Below are 21,223 nucleotides of genomic sequence, written 5' to 3'. Positions count from 1 at the left end.
ACACATTAATAAACCATTTGTGTTTTGTTAATTGTTTTTCCCCCTTTTTTTTGTCAGTCTAATTTCCAGGGAGTGAACCTAAAATATGGTAGAGGGAAAATTTTTTTCTGCCCCTACAAAATGAAACAAGTACAATTAAGACACCAAAATATCAGCCCTATGATAAAGGGAGGTAGTTGTGAGGTTTCCCAAAGGTAATTGGTATAGCTGTTAGACCTTGGTTGGCACATACCAGAAAATAAAGTTTCTGACCATAAAAAAATGATTCAGTAAAAAAGAACCCCCCGAGTGGTGAGAAGATGGGCAAAATGGGTGAAAGGGAGTGGAAAGTACAGACTTCTAGTTATATCATGAGCAAGTAATGGGGAATGAAAGGTGTAGCACAGGGAATACAGTATTGTAATAGCATTCATTACATAGCGACAGTAAAGTAGCTATATTTGTGGTGAGCATAGCATAAGTATAAAATCATCGAATCATTATGCTGTATACCTGAAACTAATCTAACCATACTTTGGGTTAAAAAAAAAAAAAAAGGCAGCTCAAAAGGCATCTTAAGCATCATAAAAAATAAAAAAAGAAACCCCCCAGAAAGTGCATTAGTAAAGGTGTGACTATATAAGAGTGCCTCTTGCTGGAATTTAAAAAGCTCTGAAGAACCTGGGCCCATAATTATGAGTGGTGGGTAGTTCCTACCCACACCGCCCCCCCCCCAAAAAAACAGGGGAGGGAAAAATTACTCTGAGATAACGACCTGACCACAAAAAGACAGAAATAACCTTTGCAGAAAGCCAAGTTATAAAGGAAACAAGAAAAATTTGCATAAACTATTTCAACTAGAAAAGGTGGTAAAGCCTGAGCAAACTTGAAATTAAAAAAACTAATGAATTAATAAAGAGAACCCAAAGCTAAATCTATACTTCAATCTGCCCTAAAACTTCAAACTCAAAATCCTGGAAAAAACAAACTAATTATAATGTGATATTTAAATAATTTTGGCTTCACAGCTAAAATTTAATGGAAGCGGCACCTGGGTGCCTCAGTGGGTTTAAGCCTCTGCCTTTAGCTCAGGGTTGTGGGATTGAGCCCTGCATCTGGGTCTCTGCTCAGCAGGGAGTCTGCTTTCCCCCTCTCTCTCTGCCTATTTGTGATCTCTGTCTATCAAATAAATAAATAAAATCTTTTAAAAAATTAATGGAAAATAATTTTAATGGAAATATTTATAACTGGACTGATTTTATTACATAAAGTAATAGAATTTCTATTTTAAAATAATGGAACATTAATTAGACTCCATAGATATACTTCTAAGTGGACAAAAATCCATAATCCTGGGATATTTTTAAATACAGATTTTAATATTACAAGACAAAGCAGACTGGCAAATTTGACAACTATAGTGAGACTAAACATTAAATGTCTGAATCCATGGTAGAGGGGTACCTTTAAATGTAAAGATGACAGATAGCTGAGAATGAAAGCAAGTAGAATCCGTTAAGTAATAAACCCTCTACCTTCACCACAGAAGGCAGGGCTATACAAAGAACATCTCAGATTTTTTAAAAGAATAATATACATTGTGACTCTCTAAGTATTCATCATTTCCCAAATTTATTTGACCAAGAAATCCTTTTAAACATGTTTTTAAATAAATACATTGTAGGATACACAGTGAACTTTGAGCAATGCTGTAATGGATTATAACTGCCTCTCACAAGTACAATTTATTTAACGTATCTATTTGTCTAACTAGATTTGTAAACCCTCAAAGGCAAAAAACTTGCCAGATGCATTTTCCCCACTGTCATCTTTTCTAAGTTCCAGGTAATATGCTAAAAAAAACCCCAAAACCCTTTATATTATTTTAATCTTGGGAGGAACACAGACAATTATCCCCATTAAATAGATGGGAAATTTAAGGCACAGAGAAGTTAGGCATCTTGTCCCCAGTCATTCAGTCCAAAGTTGGTGAGGGAGGATACAAAATTTAGTCTTTCTAACTCTCCCAATACCCAGCATTGCCTCTGGCATATATTAGGCAATTGAAATATATCTTAAAAACGCTTGTTTTAAAAAACAAAACAAAACAACAAAACTCATGCCCCATATTAATAATCTAACTTCTCTAAAGGAAACTTTCATCAATGACTTAAATCTAAATTTTAGTTTACTATATTAAATTTTTTAAAAAAAATATTTTATTTATTTATTTGACAGATCACAAGTAGGCAGAGAGGCAGGCAGAGAGAGAAGGAAACAGGCTCCCCACAGAGCAGAGAAGCCTGACTCGGGGCTCGATCCCAGGACCTTGGGATCATGACCTGAGCTGAAGGCAGAGGCATCAACCCACTGAGCCACCCAGGTGCCCCTAAAATATTTTTTTTTAAGCTTTTATTTATTTATTTGACAGACAGAGATCACAAGCAGGCAGACAGGCAGGCAGAGAGAAAGGAGGAAGCAGGCTCCCTGCTGAGCAGAGATCCCGACGTGGGGCTAGATCCCAAGGACTCGGATTGTGACCTGAGCCAAAGGCAGAGGCTTTAACCCACTGAGCCACCCAGGAGCCCCTTAAAATATTTTTATAACTGAAAAATACAGCTGCAGTTATTACAGTTATTAAAAGACTAGTTTTAGTTCTCTTAAAAAACTGACTTCTGAAATATGCAAGTTTCACTTTGTGAATGAAAATTTAGCTTTAAGTTTAAGGCTGCATGAAAAAAATCACCTCTGAGATAGCTCTATTTCATCCTAAATGGCGAGGAGCTAAGTCATTTATTTGTGGGCATGTGTGTGTATATGTGTGTGTTTTATTCTTTTCATTGCTCTAAGAATCTGGATGGGTCAGTCATATAAAAAATTGGGCAATGTCTTTAGTACTTCATTTTTGGTCCACTTCAAATAAATAAATGACAAACTGTGTTCTAACTATTCTAGTTACCATAAAATATAGCTTTACACAAGGAAATGTGTGGCTTTTGTTTTATATTTTCTTAGTACAGAAGTTTCTATGTCTTATTTAAGTAAAGTTATTAGTAAAACTGGAAAAAAAAAGAGGGGGGAGCACCTGGGTGGTTCAATTGTTAAACCTCTGGGGAGAGATACCACAGACACAAACTCCACATCAGACAACCCTGCCCTAGGACATGCACCTGAAGAAGTGCCCATAATGTCCAGCTTTGAAAATCAGTGGGGCTTAATTCTGGGACAGTAGGTAGGCTATACGAAATCAAGACTCTGTTCTTAAAAGGTCCCAGGCTCAAACTTAATTGCTCTGAGAACCAGCACAAAAGCAGAATTTTAAAAAGTCCCTAGCCATATGTAAAGGAAATTTACTGACTGATTTTAGGCTGTGTGCTGGAGGGCCAGGATCTATAGGGACTTTCTCTGGGAATGGTAGTACTGGTATGTTCCATTTCTGACATTCACTGCATTCAGTAGAAGCACTGGCCTGGATCAGCACCCATCCAAATTGGCTGCCAGGGGGAGCTGCAGGCAGCCCCACCTGCAATGTGCCCACAAGAGTTGTAGCCCAATCATAAAAGGTGAGAGAATGGAACCCATAAAGGGAATACCCCTGCAACACCTGGTTCTGGTGACCTGATGAGGACTGTGCTTCTGGGCCTTCTAGAGTGCCTTCTATATAAGGCTACCCTTTCAAGACCAGGAATTGATCGACCTAATACATAGAAGCAAATACAGTAAGTCAGACAAATGAGGATACAGAGGAATATGGCCCAAATGAAAGAAAAAGAAAACTCTTTAGAAGAACCATATGAAATGGAGATGAACAATCTAACATATAAAGAAGTCAATGTAATGGTCATAAAAATGCTCACTAAACTTGGGATAAGAATGGATAAACACAGAACTTCTACAAAGACAAATAAAATAAAAAAAAAAAAACAGAACCAATTAGAGCTAAAGAATACAATAAATGAAATGAAAAGTAAACTAGAAGGAAATCAAAGGCAGATTAGGTAATGCAGAAGAACCAATCAGCAATCTGGAAGATTGTGTAGTGGAAATTACCCAAGCTTAATAGCAAAATGAATGAAGAACTTGAAAAAATTAGAATAATTTAAAGGACTTCTGGGACAACATCAAGTGTATATTTGTATATTACGGGTCTCAGAAGGAGTAGGGTCAGAGCAAGGGGTAGAAAACTTATCTGAAGAAATAGTAGCTGAGGGATGCCTGGGTAGCTCAGTGGGTTAAAGCCTCTGCCTTCGGCTCAGGTCATGAACCCAGGGTCCTGGGATCCAGCCCTGCATTGGGATCTCTGCTCAGCAGAGAGCCTGTTTCCCCTCCTCTCTCTCTGCCTGCCTCTCTGCCTACTTGTAATCTCTGTCAAATAAATAAATAAAATCTTAAAAAAAAAAATAAAGCTAGTATGAAGTTTAGAAGACAAAAGCAGGGGTGCCTGGGTGGCTCAGTCATTAAGCATCTGTCTTCGGTGCAGGTCATGATCCCAGGGTCCTGGGATCGAGCCCCACATCAGGCTCCCCGCTGCGTGGGAAGCCTGCTCCTCTCTATCCCACGCCCCCTGCTTGTGTTCTCTCTCTCTCGCTCACTCTCTCTGTCAAATAAATAATCTTAAAAATAAAAAGCAATGAAGTGAACTGTACCTACAATAATTAGTTATGGGGCAAAATATGACATCAAAAACAAAAAAAAACCCCATGGTGATAGGGAGTGTTTCAGAATGTATTCAAACTCATGTTGACCATTAACTTAATATAGACCACCATAATTAGAGTGTTATATAGGAACTTCATGGTAACCACAAACCCAAAATCTGTAATAGGTACACAACAAATAAAAAGACAGCCAACCATAACAGTAAGGAAAGTCATCAAATCACAGAAAAAAGAAAAAACAGAACTATAAAAACTAGGAAATAGTAACAAAATGGCAATAAGTACCTACCTGTCATAAATACATGAAATGTAAATGGACTAAATGCTCAAAAAAAGACAGAGAACAGAATGGATAAAAAGCCAACACCCATCTACATGCTGCCCATGAGACTCACTTCAGACCTAAAGACACACACAAGCTGAAAATAAAGGGATGGAAAAAAGATACTCCATGCAAATGAAGTGAAAAGAAAGGTGGAGTAGCAATACATATATCAGACAAAATAAACTTTATGTGAAAGCCCATAATGTGACAAATAAGGGCATTACATAATGATGAAGAAATCAATACAAGAGGATATAACAGTTGTAAATACATATAAGCACCCAATGTAGAAGCAACTAAATATATAAAGCAAGTATATATCCCTAATAAATGTAAAGGGAGTAAATGACAGTAATGCAAGAGCAGGGACATCAATAACCCACTTATGCCAATGAATAGATCATCCAGACAGAAAATCAATAAGGAAAAAGTGAACTTAAACAACACATTAGAGGGATTTAACATATATACAGATCATTCCATCCCCAAACAGCAAACTACATATTATTTTCAATTGCACATGGAATATTCTTGAGAATAGCTCACATGTTAGACCACAAAACAAATCTCAATAAATTTAAGACTGAAACCATATCAAACATCTTTCCAACTACACTGGTAAAAAAATAGAAGTCAATTATAAGAAAAAAAAACACAACAGAAAAAACACAAACATATGGAGGCTAAACAACATGCTATAAAATAACCAGTGGGTCAACAAAGAAATCAAAGAGTAAATTAAAAATTAACACAAATAAAAATGGAAACAGAACATTCCAAAATCTATGGGTTGCAGCAAAAGGAGTTCCAAGAAGAAAGTTTAGAGCAATATATGCCTACCTCAGAAAATAAGAAAAATGTACAATCATGTAATCTTATACCTAAAAGAATTAGAAAAAGAAAAACAAAGCCCACAGTTAATTGAAGAAAATATTCTAAAGACAAGAGCTGAAATAAATAAAAGAGTAAAAAAATTAGAAAAGATCAATGAAACTAAAAACTGCTTCTCTGAAAATATAAACTAAATTAATCAACCTTTAGCCAAATTCATCAAGGAAAAAAAGAGAGACGCCTAAATAAATAAAATTAAAGATGAAAGAGAGGTTAAAACTAACACCACAGAAATACATAGGATTATAAGAGACTACTATGAAAAATTATATGCCAACAAATTGGACAACCTAGAAGAAATGAAATATGCAATCTTACAAGAATGAGTCAGGAAGAAACAAAATCTTAACACACCAATTACTAATAATTATATTAATGAGTAATCAAAAAGCTCTTGACAAACAAAAGTCCAGGATCAGTGGGTTCCCACGTGAATTCTACCAAACATTTAGAGTTAATACCTACTCTTCTCAAACTACTCTAAAAAATTTAAGAGAAAGGAATACTTCCAAATTCATTCTACAAGGTCAGCATTACTTTGGTATCAAAAACAAAAACACTACAAAAAAAAGAAAATACAGGCCAATAACCCTGATAAACATAGATGCAAAATTCCTCAACAGAATACTAGCAAAATGAATTCAACAATACGTTAAAAGAATCATATCCCACGATCAAGTGGGATTTATTCCAGGGATACAAGGATGGTTCAATATTCACAAATAAAAGCAAATGGCAAAATTCAACAGTCATTTATGGTAAAAACTCTCAATAAAGTATGTATAGGTGGAAGATATCTCTAAATAATACAGGGTATATCTGACAAACCCATAGCTAACATCATATTCAATGGTGAAAAACTGAGAGTTTCTCCTCCATGATCAGGACAAAACACTGATGTCCACTCTTGCCAGTTTATTCAATATGGTTCTGGAAATCCTAGTCACAGCAATTAAATAAGAAAAAGAAATAAGAGGCATCTAAAATGGAAAGGAAGAAATAAACTATCACTGTTTCCTCATAATATAATACTATATATAGAAAACCCTGAAGTTTTTAAAATTTAAATTCAAATTCAATTAGCCAACATATAGTACATCATCAGTTTCAGATGTAATGTTCAATAATTCATCAGTTGCATATTACACCCAGTTAGAAAAACCTAAAGATTCTACCAAAAAGCTATTAGAATAAATAAATAAATAATAAATAAATAAATAAATAATAAATAAATAAATAAATTTCAGTAAATTTGCAGGATATAAAATTGATAGAAATCTGTTGGTATTTCTATATACTAATAATGAAGTAGCAGAAAGAGAAATTAAGAAAACAATCCCATTTACAATCATACCAAGAGAATAAAATACAGGAATATATTTAAACAAGGAAGTGAAAGACCTGTACTCTGAAAACTTTGAGACACTGATGAAAGAAATCAAAGATGACACAAATAAGTGAAAAGATATATTGTGCTCATGGATTTGAAGATTTAATATTGTTAAAATATCCATACTACTCAAAGTAACCTACAGATTCAATGTAGTCTCAATCTACATTGGCGTTTTTAATAGAACTAGTACAAATGAATCCTAAAACTTGTATGGAACCACATAAGACTTTGAATAGCCAAACCAATCTTGAGAAAGAACAAAGCTGGAGGTATCACATTCCCAGATTTCAAACTATACTATAAAACTATAATAATCCAAACAGTATGGTGTTGGCTCAAATATATTTAGACCAGTGGAACAGAATATAAAGCCCAGAAATATACCTACATATGTTCAATAATCTATGACAAAGGAGGCAAGAATATACAATGATAGTCTCTTCAACAAATGATGTTGGGAAAATTGGACATGCAAATGAATAAACTGGACCACTTTTTATACACAAAAATAAACTCCAAATGGATTAAAGACCTAAATGTAAGACATGAAACCCCAAACTCCTAAAACAAAACTGGCAGTTTACTGGCAGTAAACTTAGATATCAGTCTTAGCAAGACTTTTTGGATCTGTCTCCTCAGACATGACAACAAAAGCAAAAATAAACTACCAGGTGTATGTCAAACTAAAAAGCTTTTATACACAGTAATATAATATCCACAAAACAAAAAGGCAAGCTACAGAATAGGAAAGATATCTGCAAATGCTATCTCCCGTAAGAGGTTAATATCCAAAATATATAAAGAACTCTTAGAACTCAACACCAAAGATGATCCACAAACAGTTCAATTAAAAAATGGGTAGAGAACCTGAATACACATTTTTCCAAGGAGCATATACAGCTGGCCAACAGACAGATGAAAAAAATGTTCACCATCTCTCATCATCAAGGGAAATGCAAATCAAAACCACAATGAGTTACCACCTCACACCTGTCAGAACAGCTAATATAAAAAGACAAGAAATAAAAAACTTTGGCAAGGATGTGGAAAAAAAAGGCAACCCAAGTTCAATGCTGGTGAAAATGTAATTTGGTGTAGCCACTATGGAAAACAGAGTGGAAGTTCCTAAAAAAATTAAAAATAGAAATACCTTACAATCCAGCAAATCCATTTATGTATATTTATCCAAAGAAAATGAAAATACTAATTCAAAAAGATATATGCACACCATCTCCACTCCAGCATTATTTATAATAGCCAAGATATGGAAGCAACCTAAGTGTCCATCAATAGATGGATAAAGAAGATGTAGTATATAAATAAAATGGAATGTTACTCAGCCATAAAAAAAGAATGAAATCTTACCATTTGTGGTAACATGGATGGACCTAGAGGGAATTATGCTAAGTGAAATTAAATCAGAGAAAACCAAATGCCATATGATTCTACATTTATATGGAGAAACAAAGGGGGATGTGGGTGGTGCAGTTGGTTAAGCTTCTGACTCTTGGTTTTGGTTCAGGTCGTGATCTCACGGTTATGAGATTGAGCCCTGCGTCAGGCTCCACACTCAACATGGAATCTGCTTGACATCCCTCTTCCTCTGCCCCTCCTGCTCATGGTTGCTAGAGGGGAGAAGAGTAGGGGTGTGAATAAAATAGGTGAAAAGAAGTACAAACTTCCAGTTGTGAAATAAGTTAAGTCACAGGATGTAAAGCAAAGCATAGGGAATAGAGTAAAAAATACTGTAATATATTTGTGTGCTGACAGTTGATAACTAGACTTATCCTGATGTGATAGTCATTTCACAATGTATATAAATGTTGAATCACTGTTTTACAACTGACACATAATATTGTATGTGAACTACACTTCAATTAAAAAAAGATTAAGAGAAACATATTAGAAAATTGGGGGGAAAAACATCCTAAGTTTTTACTCTGTAATACTATAATAAGATACAGCTATACTCTGAGATCATGATTCCTTTCACCAAAACTTTTTACCTGAAACTCCTCTGCAAAGTAATCACAGCAGATGGAAGCTTCTTTAATCTCTTTCTAGTTTGGAAACCCTTCCAATAAGCTTGAATCAAGCAAGCTGCTTGATGTAGTTTCTGAAATTAAAGGCCAGAATTAATTTAGAGGCATCTCCACGATAGTCTTTTTTAGAAGTCAACAACCTAAAATATCAACTTAAAATAATGCACAAGTATTAATCTCTATCTCTAATAAACTGGGCAAGAGACAACAATTTCATAGGTCTAGGACAGGTAATGTCTAAGAATATTAAACTTGATCTCCCAAAGGAGATACATTAGGCTCTCAGACAGTATCTAAAATGTATTCAAGATAGTTTGATTAGGGGCACCTGGGTGGCTCAATGGGTTAAAGATAGTTTGATTAGCTCTGAATTCTCCTTAATATCCCTTCCACTCCTTTTATCAGGATTTTATAGCTCTGCTTATTTAATGCTTCACCCTCTTTGTTTGACTTCTCATGCTGGGTCTCACTTATTCAAGCATTCAAGGGGATGAAGAACTCTGAACAGGATGGAAAAAAGGGCTCTACGGTTAAAAACTTGGTTCTATAAAAACCCCTTCCCCGATCAAACTATGACTGGTCTGAATGTTGAGGGGAGATAAATAAAGAAAGAGGAAGAGACAGCAAATAAAAGATTCAAGAGGCTACCAGTCTCCAGTATTTTCAAACTAAAATGTTTACTGAAATGTTAGCATATATGCAAATTATTTTTATAGTTTATTACCTGTTCTTCTACTTCCTGATAGACCTTAGGGGTTAAAAGGGCAATGAGCTGTCCAAGTTCTTGACTGAACTCTGTCCCAGGTTCATATTTATTTAGAAGACTTCTGAGTCCTGAAATGGAGTAACAAAGGTATAACAGTTAATAATAAAATATGATTTGTTATCTAATCAGTATTAATTAGAGGTTATAAAGTCTGATTTAGAAACAAATGAATATTACAGCAAAATTAATCACATGACTTTCCTTTTCTCAAAGACTTCTAGATTGAGGTCTTTAGGATATTTCTCCATCCTAAGAGTTTTTATGTGCCCACATGTAGGATCTGAGGCAAAAACCTATTCAGCATCTTTAAATTAAAAAAAGGTAAGTGGAACCATTTGTGTTTTTTTTAAAGATTCTATTTATTCATTTGACAGAGAGATAGAGACAGTGAGAGAGGGAACAGAATCAAGGGGAGCAGGAGAGGTAGAAGCAGGTTTCCCGCTGAGTAGAGAGCCTGAGGCAGGGCTTGACCCCAGGACCCTGGGATCATAACCTGAGCCAAAGGCAGAGGCTCAATGACTGAGCCACCCCGGCACCCCTGGAATCACTGTTTTAAGTCAAAGAGTGGAGATAATTTTTTCCCTGTTTGAAAATAAATATCTTAAACTGAAACATTTTTTAAAAGATAATAACATACTGAGCAAATGCCTACACTGTGGAAGCATTTAAACAGGTTATTATTAGTCATTCTTAAAATTATTGCTAAATAAAAATATAGTATTATATGTAATTTGGGGCAAATCAATAGGTTACTAAGCAATTATTATAGGAGAAGTGCCACAAATACCGCATTTTCATCATAAAACACAGTAGTAGTATAAGATATAAACTACTATTTATAAGCACATTGGAATAATGTATTATAATGTATATATTCAATATAAATAAAGTAAAATGCCCCTGGAGTGTGTAATTGGGGAAGCCACTATATGGATCTGTCCATGTCTTTATACTCTCTTTAAAACTCAAGTTCTCATATTCTGTAAAATATCTTGAAGAAATTGAGTAAGTTCTATTGAGAAAAGAAAGGGAGAAGAACTGTTCAGGTGAAATTCCTTTATAATGAAGTCTGTTGGACATTCATATTTCTATAGAAGAAATCTAACTATGGAATTTAAAAATATGTATCTGACACAATATCAAATAATTCTATTAGTCCCACCTTCTTTCCCTCTCTATTCCTATAACATAACATAATTATAATGTTCAAAGTAATGACTGATACAAGGTAAGTTACTAAATAGTGCCTTCCAGGGGCGCCTGGGTGGCTCGGTGGATTAAAACCTCTGCCTTTGGCTCAGGTCATGATCCCAGGGTCCTGGGATCGAGCCCTGCATTGGGCTCTCTGCTCAGTGGGGAGCCTGCTTCCTCCTCTCTCTCTGCCTGGCCTCTTTGCCTACTTGTGATCTCTGTCAAATAAATAAATAAAATCTTTAAAAAAAAATTTTAAATTTAAAATTCAAATAAATAAATAAATAAATAAATAGTGCCTTCCAAATCTTCAAGCATGTTTTGAAGGCCCATGTAGTTGGGTCCTAAATGTAATGTTCTAATCTTTAAAAATTTCCACATAATATGGTCTGGTGTTAGTAAGTATACACATTTGATTCTGGAGATGAAGAATCCCCATCACTATTTGACCACTAAATCATGTTCCTTAAATTAATATTATACTGCCTCTTAACAACTGGAATAAAAATAAAAACCTTAAAAAAAAATTGGAATTTTGTTTTCCATAGAACAGAAATAATGGTTCCAGAAACCATTATTTCTTTTTGAGAATCTACAGGAAAGAAAGAATATATGCACTACCTTTGTAGCAGGCACTTAATCTCAGTAAAATCAAAATTTCCTGATGGGATTCAGTCATCAGCAATAAGAGCTTTGTAGCAGTACTTCTTATGACTGGGCTAGGAGTTGACAAAAGCTTAAAAACAACTTCATCTAAAATTGAATGCAGAGTTTTTCCTTCTATTCGGAGTAGGTCACCACTAACAGACAAAATAAAAAGAAGGAATATACCATTAATGATGGATGCAGAGGTAACATAAAAAATTAAACATAAAAATTCTAGCAACTTGATGCTTAACTGTGCCAGCATGCAAGCAGATAACGCATTTTTTAAAGATATAGCTTAGTTCCAAGGACACATCACATTAAACCAATTACTATTTATTGAATTTCTACTGTGTCTAAGGCACTATGCTAGGTAAAACGGAATACAAAGCAGCTAAATGCCCTATCCTATGAAAAACCTGCAGTCAAATTGCAGAGGAAAGATAAATGTACAAAATGTTAAATAATGATTCAAAAACTTCAACAATAAGAGGAAAATCACAAAACAGTACATGGTCCATTGCTTAATGATGTATAAAGACAAAAATTCCACAGATATTCAATTATCATGGACTTAACATAGAAGGAATTTACCTTTCCTTAGGTATTTTCTTCATTATACTAACAACTAACACCTTGTGTTACCAATGATATGAAAACTTATCTGGAACTTAGAAATAGTCAAAAGAAATCACTGCATGTCTTTTACTCACCACCCCCACCCCCAGTCCCCCAGTAAGGAATATGTAAGCAGAGGTTGGCTTATAGAAAACAAGTAACAATGATTCTTTTCTGAGAGCAATGCAAATAGAGTCTCACTCAATAATACAAATCGATTTTAGCCAGTAGAAAAAGTTAACTGTAAAGGTTACTATTTATTGTTTTTTTAGCTATTAGCAAATTCATTTCTACATTCCTTTGACAAACCACTCTATAAATCTCCCCTCCTCAAATTCTCCTTTGAACCTATATAAACATCTTACTGGTTCCTTCATTAATAGCTGAGCTGAATAAAAATTTTTTGCAATTGATCTACTTTCTGACACTATAAATTAGTTCACATTTTCTAGAACTTTATACAAATGGAATCATACAGTATATATTTTTTTTGCCTGACGTCTTTCACTCAGCACAATTATTTTGATATTCACCTGTACTGCTACATGTTATGAACATGAATGAGTGAATAGTTCATTCCTTTTTTTTCCTGCTGAGTAGTAGCCTATTGTATGGATATACCATATAGTTCGTTCACCCCTAATGGACAATGGAGTTGTTTCTAGTCATTGGCTATTATAGATAAAACTATTAACATTTGTATACAAGTCTTTGTATGGACATATGGTTTCATTTTTCTCCAGCAAATACCTAGAAGTGGAATAGATAGATAATATGGTAGATACACGCTTATAAGAAAATGTCAAACTACCTTCCAAAATTTTATCACTCCCACTAGCAGCACTTGATTCCTCCATATTCTTGTCAACACTTGGGTCAATGTATTAAATTTTAGCTGTTTAACAAGCGTAGAGTGGTGGGCGCCTGGATGGCTCAGTTGGCTGAGTGATTGCCTTTGGCTCAGGTCCTGATCCTGGAGTCCCGGGATGGAGTCCCACATTGGGCTCCCTGCTTGGCAGGGAGCCCGCTTCTCCCACTGACCTCCCTCCTCTCATCTCTCTCATTCTCTCTCTCTCTCAAGTAAATAAATAAAATCTTAAAAAAACAAACAAACAAAAAACCCCAACAACAAAATCCCAAGCGTATAGTGGTATCACCCTAATGACTAGTGTTGCTGAACATCTTTGTGTGTGTGTGTGTGTGCGTGTTTTAAGATTTTATGTATTTATTTGTCAGAGAAAGAGAGCATGAGCAGGGGGAGCGGCAGACAGAGGCAGAGGGAGAAGCAGGCTTCCTACCAAGCAAGGAGCCTGATGTGGGACTCGATCTCGGGACCCTGGAATCATGAGCAGAGCTGAAGATAGACACTTAACTGACAAATCCACCCAGGCATCCCTTTCTGTGTGCTTATTTGCTACTCATGAAGTTCAAATCTTTTGCTTTTTTTTCATAAGGCTTTTAAAAAAATTTTGAGTTTTTTTATATTCCAGATAAAAACACTTGAGCTATATGCTTTCCAAATATTTTCTGCCATTGTGTTTTGTCTTTTTCACTTCTTAAAGTGTCTTTTGAAGAGCAGGCTTAAAATTTTGATGAAGTCTAACTAATCAATTTCTTCTTTCATGGATTTTACTTTTGGTGTCATATCTAAGAATTTAACAAAGTTTATGCAATCCAAAATCATAATGGCTTTCTACTATTTTTCTTCAATAAGTTTTATAATTTATATTTTACATTTAAGTCTATTATCCATTTTGAATTAATTTTTTATTGTTAGTAAGTATAGATCAACATTCTTTTAATATATTTTTAAAATATTTTATTTATTTATTTGACAGAGATCACAAGTAGGCAGAGAGGCAGGCAGAGAGAGAGGGGGAAGCAGGCTCCCTGCTGAACAGAGAGCCCAATGTGGGGGTTGATCCTAGAACCCTGAGATCATGACCTGAGCCGAAGGCAGAGGCTTAACCCACTGAGCCACCCAGGGGCCCCTCTTTTCTTTAAATATTGATAGACAACTGTTACATCATTCTTAAAAAGACTATCCTTTTCCCACTGAATGACATTTACACATCTTAAAAATCAGTTCTTCATATATGTGCAAGTCTATTTCTGGTTTCTATTCTGCTCTATAGATATATTTGCATATTTTTGCATCAACACCTCATTGTCTTAATTAAGATTTTATTAATTTATTTGTCAGAGAGAGAGCACACAAGCAAGGGAAAAGACAGGCAGAGGAAGAAACAGACTCCCTGCTGAGCAAGGAGACCAATGCAGAACTCGATCCCAGGACCCTGGGATCATGACCTGAGCCAAAGACAGATGCTTAACGGACTGAGCCACCCAAGCATCCCTCATTGTCCTAATTATATTGGCTTTATAAAGTCTTAAAATTGGGTAGTGTTAGCTCTCCAACTTTTTTCATGTTCAAAGTTAGACTATTTTATATTCTAGGCCCTTTGATTTTCATATGAAATCAGTATGTCAAGTTCTACAGAAATGAGATTTTGAGTGGGACTGTATTTAAAATATATATCAATTTAGAGAGAACGGAGATCTTAATAATGTACCACTCATCTAGCAACATGGTATATCTTTCCATTTACTTACATATTCTTTAATTCCTCTCAGCAGCATCTTATAGTTTTAAGTGAACAGGTCTTTGCCATCTTTTGTCAGATTTAACCCTACATATTTCATATTTTTATGCTATTTTAAGTTGAATTATCTTAAAATTTCAATTTCTGACATAAAACTTCAATTTATATTTTTATATGGATTTTATATCCTACTACCCTTGCTATACTCACTTATTAGTTTTAGTAGTTTCCTTGAACATTTTGTTGGTTTTTCTACAGAGATGACAATGTCGTCTCCAAATACAGAGAGCTTTGTTTCTTCCTGTCTTTACAAACACCTTTTCTTTTTCTTCTTGACTGTATAGGCTAGAAACTCCAATGTGATGTTGAATAGAAGTGATTGGAGTGCAGATCCTTGTCTTGTCCATAGTCATATAAGGAAAGCATTTAGCACTTTACCATTAAGTAGGTTTTTCCTAGATGCCTTTCAACAGGCTAATAAAGTTCTATCTTCTACTAGCACTATGCTGAAAGTTTTTCTTTTTGAAAAATCAGGAATGGATAATGGATTTTTCAAATGCTTTTCTGTATCTATTAATATAATATGTTTTCCCCTTTTTGTTTTATTAATATGAATTACATTTCTTGACTTCAGAATGTTATACCAGCCCTGAATTCCTGGGATAAAGGCAACTTATTCAAAATACATTAACCTTTTTTTAAAAAGATTTTATTTACTTATTTGAGGGGGGAAGCATGACCAGGGGGAGGGGCAGAGGGAGAACAGACTCCTGGCTGAGCAGAGAGTCTGTTTTGAGTCTCAGTTCCAGGCCCCTGGAATCATTACCTGAGTCAAAGTCAGATGCTTAACTGACTGAGCCACCCAGGCACTAAAATGTATTAACTTTTTAATATACTGCTAGGTTTTAATATATTATGTCTTTGGTTTGTTATCAAGTAATGCTGACCTCATTATGAGTTGGGAAGTATTTCCTTCTCTTCAATTTTTCTGGAAGAATTTGTTTAGTAGAATTTACCAGTGAAAAAGCTGTCTAATTATGAAGTTTTCTTTGTGGGAAGTGTTTTAGCTACAAATTCATTTTCTCCATAGTTATAGGCTATTCAGATTACCTACTGCTGCTGCTGCTTTTTTTTTTTCTTCTGTTCCTCTTAAATTTGGTAGTCTGAGTCTTTCAAAGAACTTGTCCATCTTACCTTAACAAGCATAAAGTTGTTCACATTATTTCCTTCTAATATTTTTTAATATCTATTGACTTTATTGTGTTGTCTCCTAATTCCTGACATTGATAGGTTGTATTCTCTTCTTTTTACCCCCGATCAATTTTCTGTTACAGATTTTTTAATTTCACTGACTTTCTCAAAGAACCAGCTTAAAGGTTCATTGATTTTCATTGTTTTCACTATTTTACTGATTTCTGTTTTGATCTTTATAAATTTCTTTCTTCTATTTTAATATTTTATTTTATAAGTAATCTCTAACTCCAATATGGGGCTCGAACTCACAACCCTAAGGTCAAGAGCCGCACATAATCTACCAACTGAGCCAGCCAGGTGAGTTTTAAGAGGGAATTTAATTCCCTCTTCTTAGTTTCCTAAAGTGGAAGCTGAGGGTAATGATGTGATACTTTTTTTTTTTTTCGAATACAGGTATCCTGTGCTTTTCAAAAGTTTGCATTATACCACTTGACTTCTATGAAATATCTACATTAGTACTTGTTTTTTGCTAATTAAAAGAAACCTGAAAACCACTATCTGTTTTATTTCTTCGGAAAATAAAAAAACATGAAATACTAAAAAAACAAAAACAAACAAACAAAAACAATCTATTATTTTGTAATTTGCCTGTTGTTTGTTTTCTTAGGTAGTAGGGTAAATCCATTTTTATTATTCCATCTCAGTCACAAGTGGAAGTGAAATCTTGATGATTTTAATTCATTAGTTTTTAAGATCCATTTCCTTTAAAATCTATTTGGTACCAGTGCAAGAGGCCAAGATTTTATCGCTTCACTTAGATTACTGTAGCTGCTTCCTCTAATTGCCTTGTCTAAAGTTTTGTCCCCCTTAAATTCTTCCTCCACACAGTAACCTGAGTAATGTAAGTAATAAAATATACTTATTTTTATCTACTTTAAAAATCTTTTAATGATCCCATTACTTACAGGTTAAGATTTAATTTCCTTAAGACAGCATATAAACTCTTCATGACTTAAGTCTGCAGAACTTTGCAGCCACCTCCACATGCCAAACTTTAAATACCAGCAATGATGAATTGTACTCACTTTTTATCTTCAGCATGTTGTTTCTTATCTCTGTGCATTTGCTTATATTGTTACCTCTGCCTAGAAATACTGTTTTCTCTTCTTCCTCTCTGGCTAATTTTTCAACCTTGAAGTTTCACCTTAGGTGTTACCTTCTTCTGGGAGCATCACCCTTCAGCCTGTGATAGAAGCTCCTCTAACACTTGTGCATACTTTTATACTTTCAACTTAGTATGTTATAATATAATTATGCTCATGGGCTGGTCTCTTCCACTACACTGTAAGCTACTTGAAGGCAAGTTTTATATCTTAATCAACTTTGGGAACCCAATGAGAGACATACCATTTGGCACATAACAGATGCATAATAAATCCATATGGAACTGGAAGAGTCAATTATTACAACTGTGCATATTCTTTTTTCCATTTTAAGCTGGAAAACATTGCCCATTAGTTCTTTTATGCCATTCTGAAGCACCTGGTGTAACAGTAAGTTTGCAATTTGCTAAATAAATATATGATTAAGCATTTTTTATTGTGATCCTAATATTTTTCTTCAGAGATCACCATATTTCTTCTCTAAGTCTGAAATTGGTCTAAAATCTTCTTAAGCTCTGAGATACCAATTCAACAATAAACTTCCAGGCTTTGGTGGTATTTTATATTCTTTTCTAAAAGACAGTGGTAATAACAGAGCTCTTGAAGTAACTTGTACAAATCATATGTAATTGATGATTTCAGCAAAACTGGAATAAAACTGGTAATGCTTCTGGACCAAAAGTTAAAAATTATAAATACTTTGATAAATACTTTGTAAAACCAAATCACCTGTTGATCTGTAGTATGCTCTGGAGCAGAGTCATGACTGTAGATCCTATTTGAACATTGTCAGTTTGAAGTAAGTGCAAGAAATGATCACTTTGTAGTACTAAAAGAGAAAAAAAATTAAAATTAAAAGATTCTATGATACAATTGGGGTTCATTTGTCTTTTTAAAACCAGATCAAAGCATGATCATCTGCTAACATTCCTGCTTTTGTATACTTTACAATAAAGAAGATTTTAAGATGGGCAGTTTAAGTAACCATAAATAAGTCATTCCATTTTATGAAAGGTATAAATAGAAAGCATCCAAAAATACTAAGCTAAGACTCTACTGTAATCTCCCATTAAATAAGAAACAAAATAAAACATATCCTAAATTTGAATCTCTTTCTAGCATTAAATTTCAGTGAATAAAATGAAGTTTCCTATGAAGAAGAGAAAATATGAAGGAATGGAAATGGTACATATGACTGTAAACAGTGGCTTACATCCATAAAATATTGAATTATTTTATACAATGTACCATGTTTGATAATATTTTGTCTTAAATAATAATGAAATTATTACTTACAAAACAACACTTGTTTTTACTGGTTTATAATTTTTAGGTTCTGAACAGCCAGTTATGAAGACCTGACACTGGATGCTTATTCAAGTTGTTTAACCTCTCAGAACATGTATTTCTTCATCTGTAAAGCTAGAATAGCTCTCTCACAGACTATTGCAGAATGCCCTAGAACAGGGTAGATTCCCAGTAAATGTCAGTTTCTATTCCCTTCTCCATTAATTGATCAGAATTTTAATTAAAGTAGGATCAGGTGGGATGCCTGGGTGGTTCAGTTGGTTAAGCAGCTGCCTTTGGCTCAGGTCGTGATTCCAGCGTCCTGGGATCGAGTCCCAGTCCCAGTGTCCTGGGATCGAGTCCCACATCGGACTCCTTGCTCCGCAGGGAGCCTGGTTCTCCCTCTGACTCTTCCTGCCACTCTGTCTGCCTGTGCTCGCTCTCGCTCTCTCTGACAAATAAATAAATAAAATCTTTAAAAAAAAATAATAAAGTAGGATCAGGTATGCAGACAAGGCATACCTGTAAATACCATCCAAGCTTCCATGAAACTTTACTATTTTCCTTTTTCTCTCCTGAGAGAACATATTTGATTTCTTTCACATATTAATTACTTTCCTATTTACAGAGTCCAAAATTTAATATTTTACTAAATATTTTTTGTAACATTTAACAACTTCAAAAAAATCAATTCCACTACTACTAAATATTTCTATGGTTTCTTATTTTCTATTACTTCAATAGTAAAAACATTCTTTTTTATAACTGGGAAAAGTATATTATTTCATTTTTGTCTACTTAAAGATGTTTTATTCATAACTTTTTTAACTCTGAATTCACTGAACTCATGTAGTATGTAGTATATATATATCTTTTTTCTATATTAAAAAAGTTATGCTATAATAATTTAATAAACAGTCATTCCATTTTATTTTTACAATGTTTGCTTTATATTATTATAAATAATATATACAAATATAATTTATATAATAATATAAATAAAAACTCAATAAAACTTATACTTGGAGCCCTTATTTTGTTTCTCAAGTGTAGTTGTTTCATTAAGTTTCAAATAGCTATTTGGTCTCCCCCAAAAAACTGATACTTTTGCCCATTTAAGCTTTTTATAATGAAAGCTTCAAGCCTACACAAGAGAGAATAATATCATGACTCTGCATGTACCGGTCATTCAACCTTATCAGTGATCAACTTATGGCTAATCTTATGTCTCCTAGCCCATTCATTTCTAGCCTCCCATTTTATTTTGAAGCAAATCCAAGATACCAACTTATTTCATTCACAAGTATTTCAATATATATTCCCAAAAGATATGAATTATTTTAAAATATAACCATTATCTAACCTATATAATCATGATTCCTTAATTTTATCAAATATTCAGTCAGAGCTCCAATTTCCAAATATTAGAAATTTTTAAATTTGTCTGAATCAAGATCCAAATAAGATCCACCCATTGCACATATTATACATTATAATTGGTTATCTTTCAAATTTAATCTATGGATTCCCCCTCTACCATTTTTTCCCCCTTAGGTTTTATTTAGTGACAAAACTATGTCAATTGTCCTTTAAGCTTCCCACAAGCTAGTTTTGTTAATTACATCTGTGGGGTGTAATTTAATGTTTCCCTGACCTTCTATAAATTGGTAATTGGAACTGGGGGATCAAAATGATGCAGGTTTGAATTTTTGACATCTACATTTCATATGTGAGGTTATGATGAGCCATTAGGAGGTACTTCTGAAATTTTGACAGTGATGGATGATTAACTCCTAAATTTGTTCATTCATTAATAGTTGTACACTGGTCATATTCTACCTTTCCTTTCTCACCTATTAGCTGGAATACTTCTATAAAGAGAAATTTCTCCTCGTTGATACATAAGAAAGGGCCAGATAAATGGATTCTTCATTTACCAGTTTTCAAAATGAATTGGTTCTCTAATGATAATTTTTTTAATAGACTCACTATATTTGATGTGTTTCAATCCTCAGCAGTTATTATCCTATTACTGTTTCAAATTTCCCATTTTTGGCTAATAGAAACCTCCTTATTTTGGCTCCTCAGTTCTTTTCACAGACTCCTAATAAACTCTGATTGCATCCTTTTTATCTGGCATTAAAAATACTTCAGGGTTACCTTGCATATTTTTTACCCCAGACATAAGAGTCAGCCTTTTCTCCAAAAAGCTGATTCTTTTTAGAGAGAAAGGTTACTGGAGACCCCAATTTTGTAAATGAATTTCACAACCATTTGGTTTTAATACATTACTGATATTTTAAACCTACAGACTGACCTGAAGAACACTGTCATTTTGTTACAGCTATTATTTAAAAAAAAAAAAAACAAAAACTGGCTTATTTTAAAAGTTGTATTCAGGTGTTCTCTCTCTTGCTGTCTCTCTTTTTACTAGGTCTTTTACATTATACTATAGTAAAACTAAGTAA

The 21,223-nt window shown here is 34.1% G+C and overlaps 1 protein-coding gene across 4 annotated transcripts in view; it reads right to left on the bottom strand.

Moving 5' to 3' along the window:
- Window positions 1–21,223, bottom strand: part of IQCB1 (IQ motif containing B1) — a 55,841-nt gene that overhangs the window by 22,810 nt on the left and 11,808 nt on the right. For all 4 annotated transcript variants that reach the window (XM_004745486.3, XM_004745485.3, XM_004745484.3 and 1 more), the window contains 4 exons: window positions 18,198–18,297; window positions 11,867–12,045; window positions 10,013–10,122; window positions 9,253–9,362 (listed from right to left, as the gene is read on the bottom strand). In XM_004745486.3, the coding sequence (XP_004745543.1) occupies window positions 9,253–9,362; window positions 10,013–10,122; window positions 11,867–12,045; window positions 18,198–18,297 (499 nt within the window). The remainder of the gene's footprint in view (window positions 1–9,252; window positions 9,363–10,012; window positions 10,123–11,866; window positions 12,046–18,197; window positions 18,298–21,223) is intronic.

This window comes from Mustela putorius, unplaced genomic scaffold, assembly GCF_011764305.1.
Source record: "Mustela putorius furo isolate JIRA1106 unplaced genomic scaffold, ASM1176430v1.1 tig00003834_pilon_pilon_pilon, whole genome shotgun sequence".
NCBI lineage: Eukaryota > Metazoa > Chordata > Mammalia > Carnivora > Mustelidae > Mustela > Mustela putorius.
This window is presented reverse-complemented; position numbering and strand designations above follow the sequence as displayed.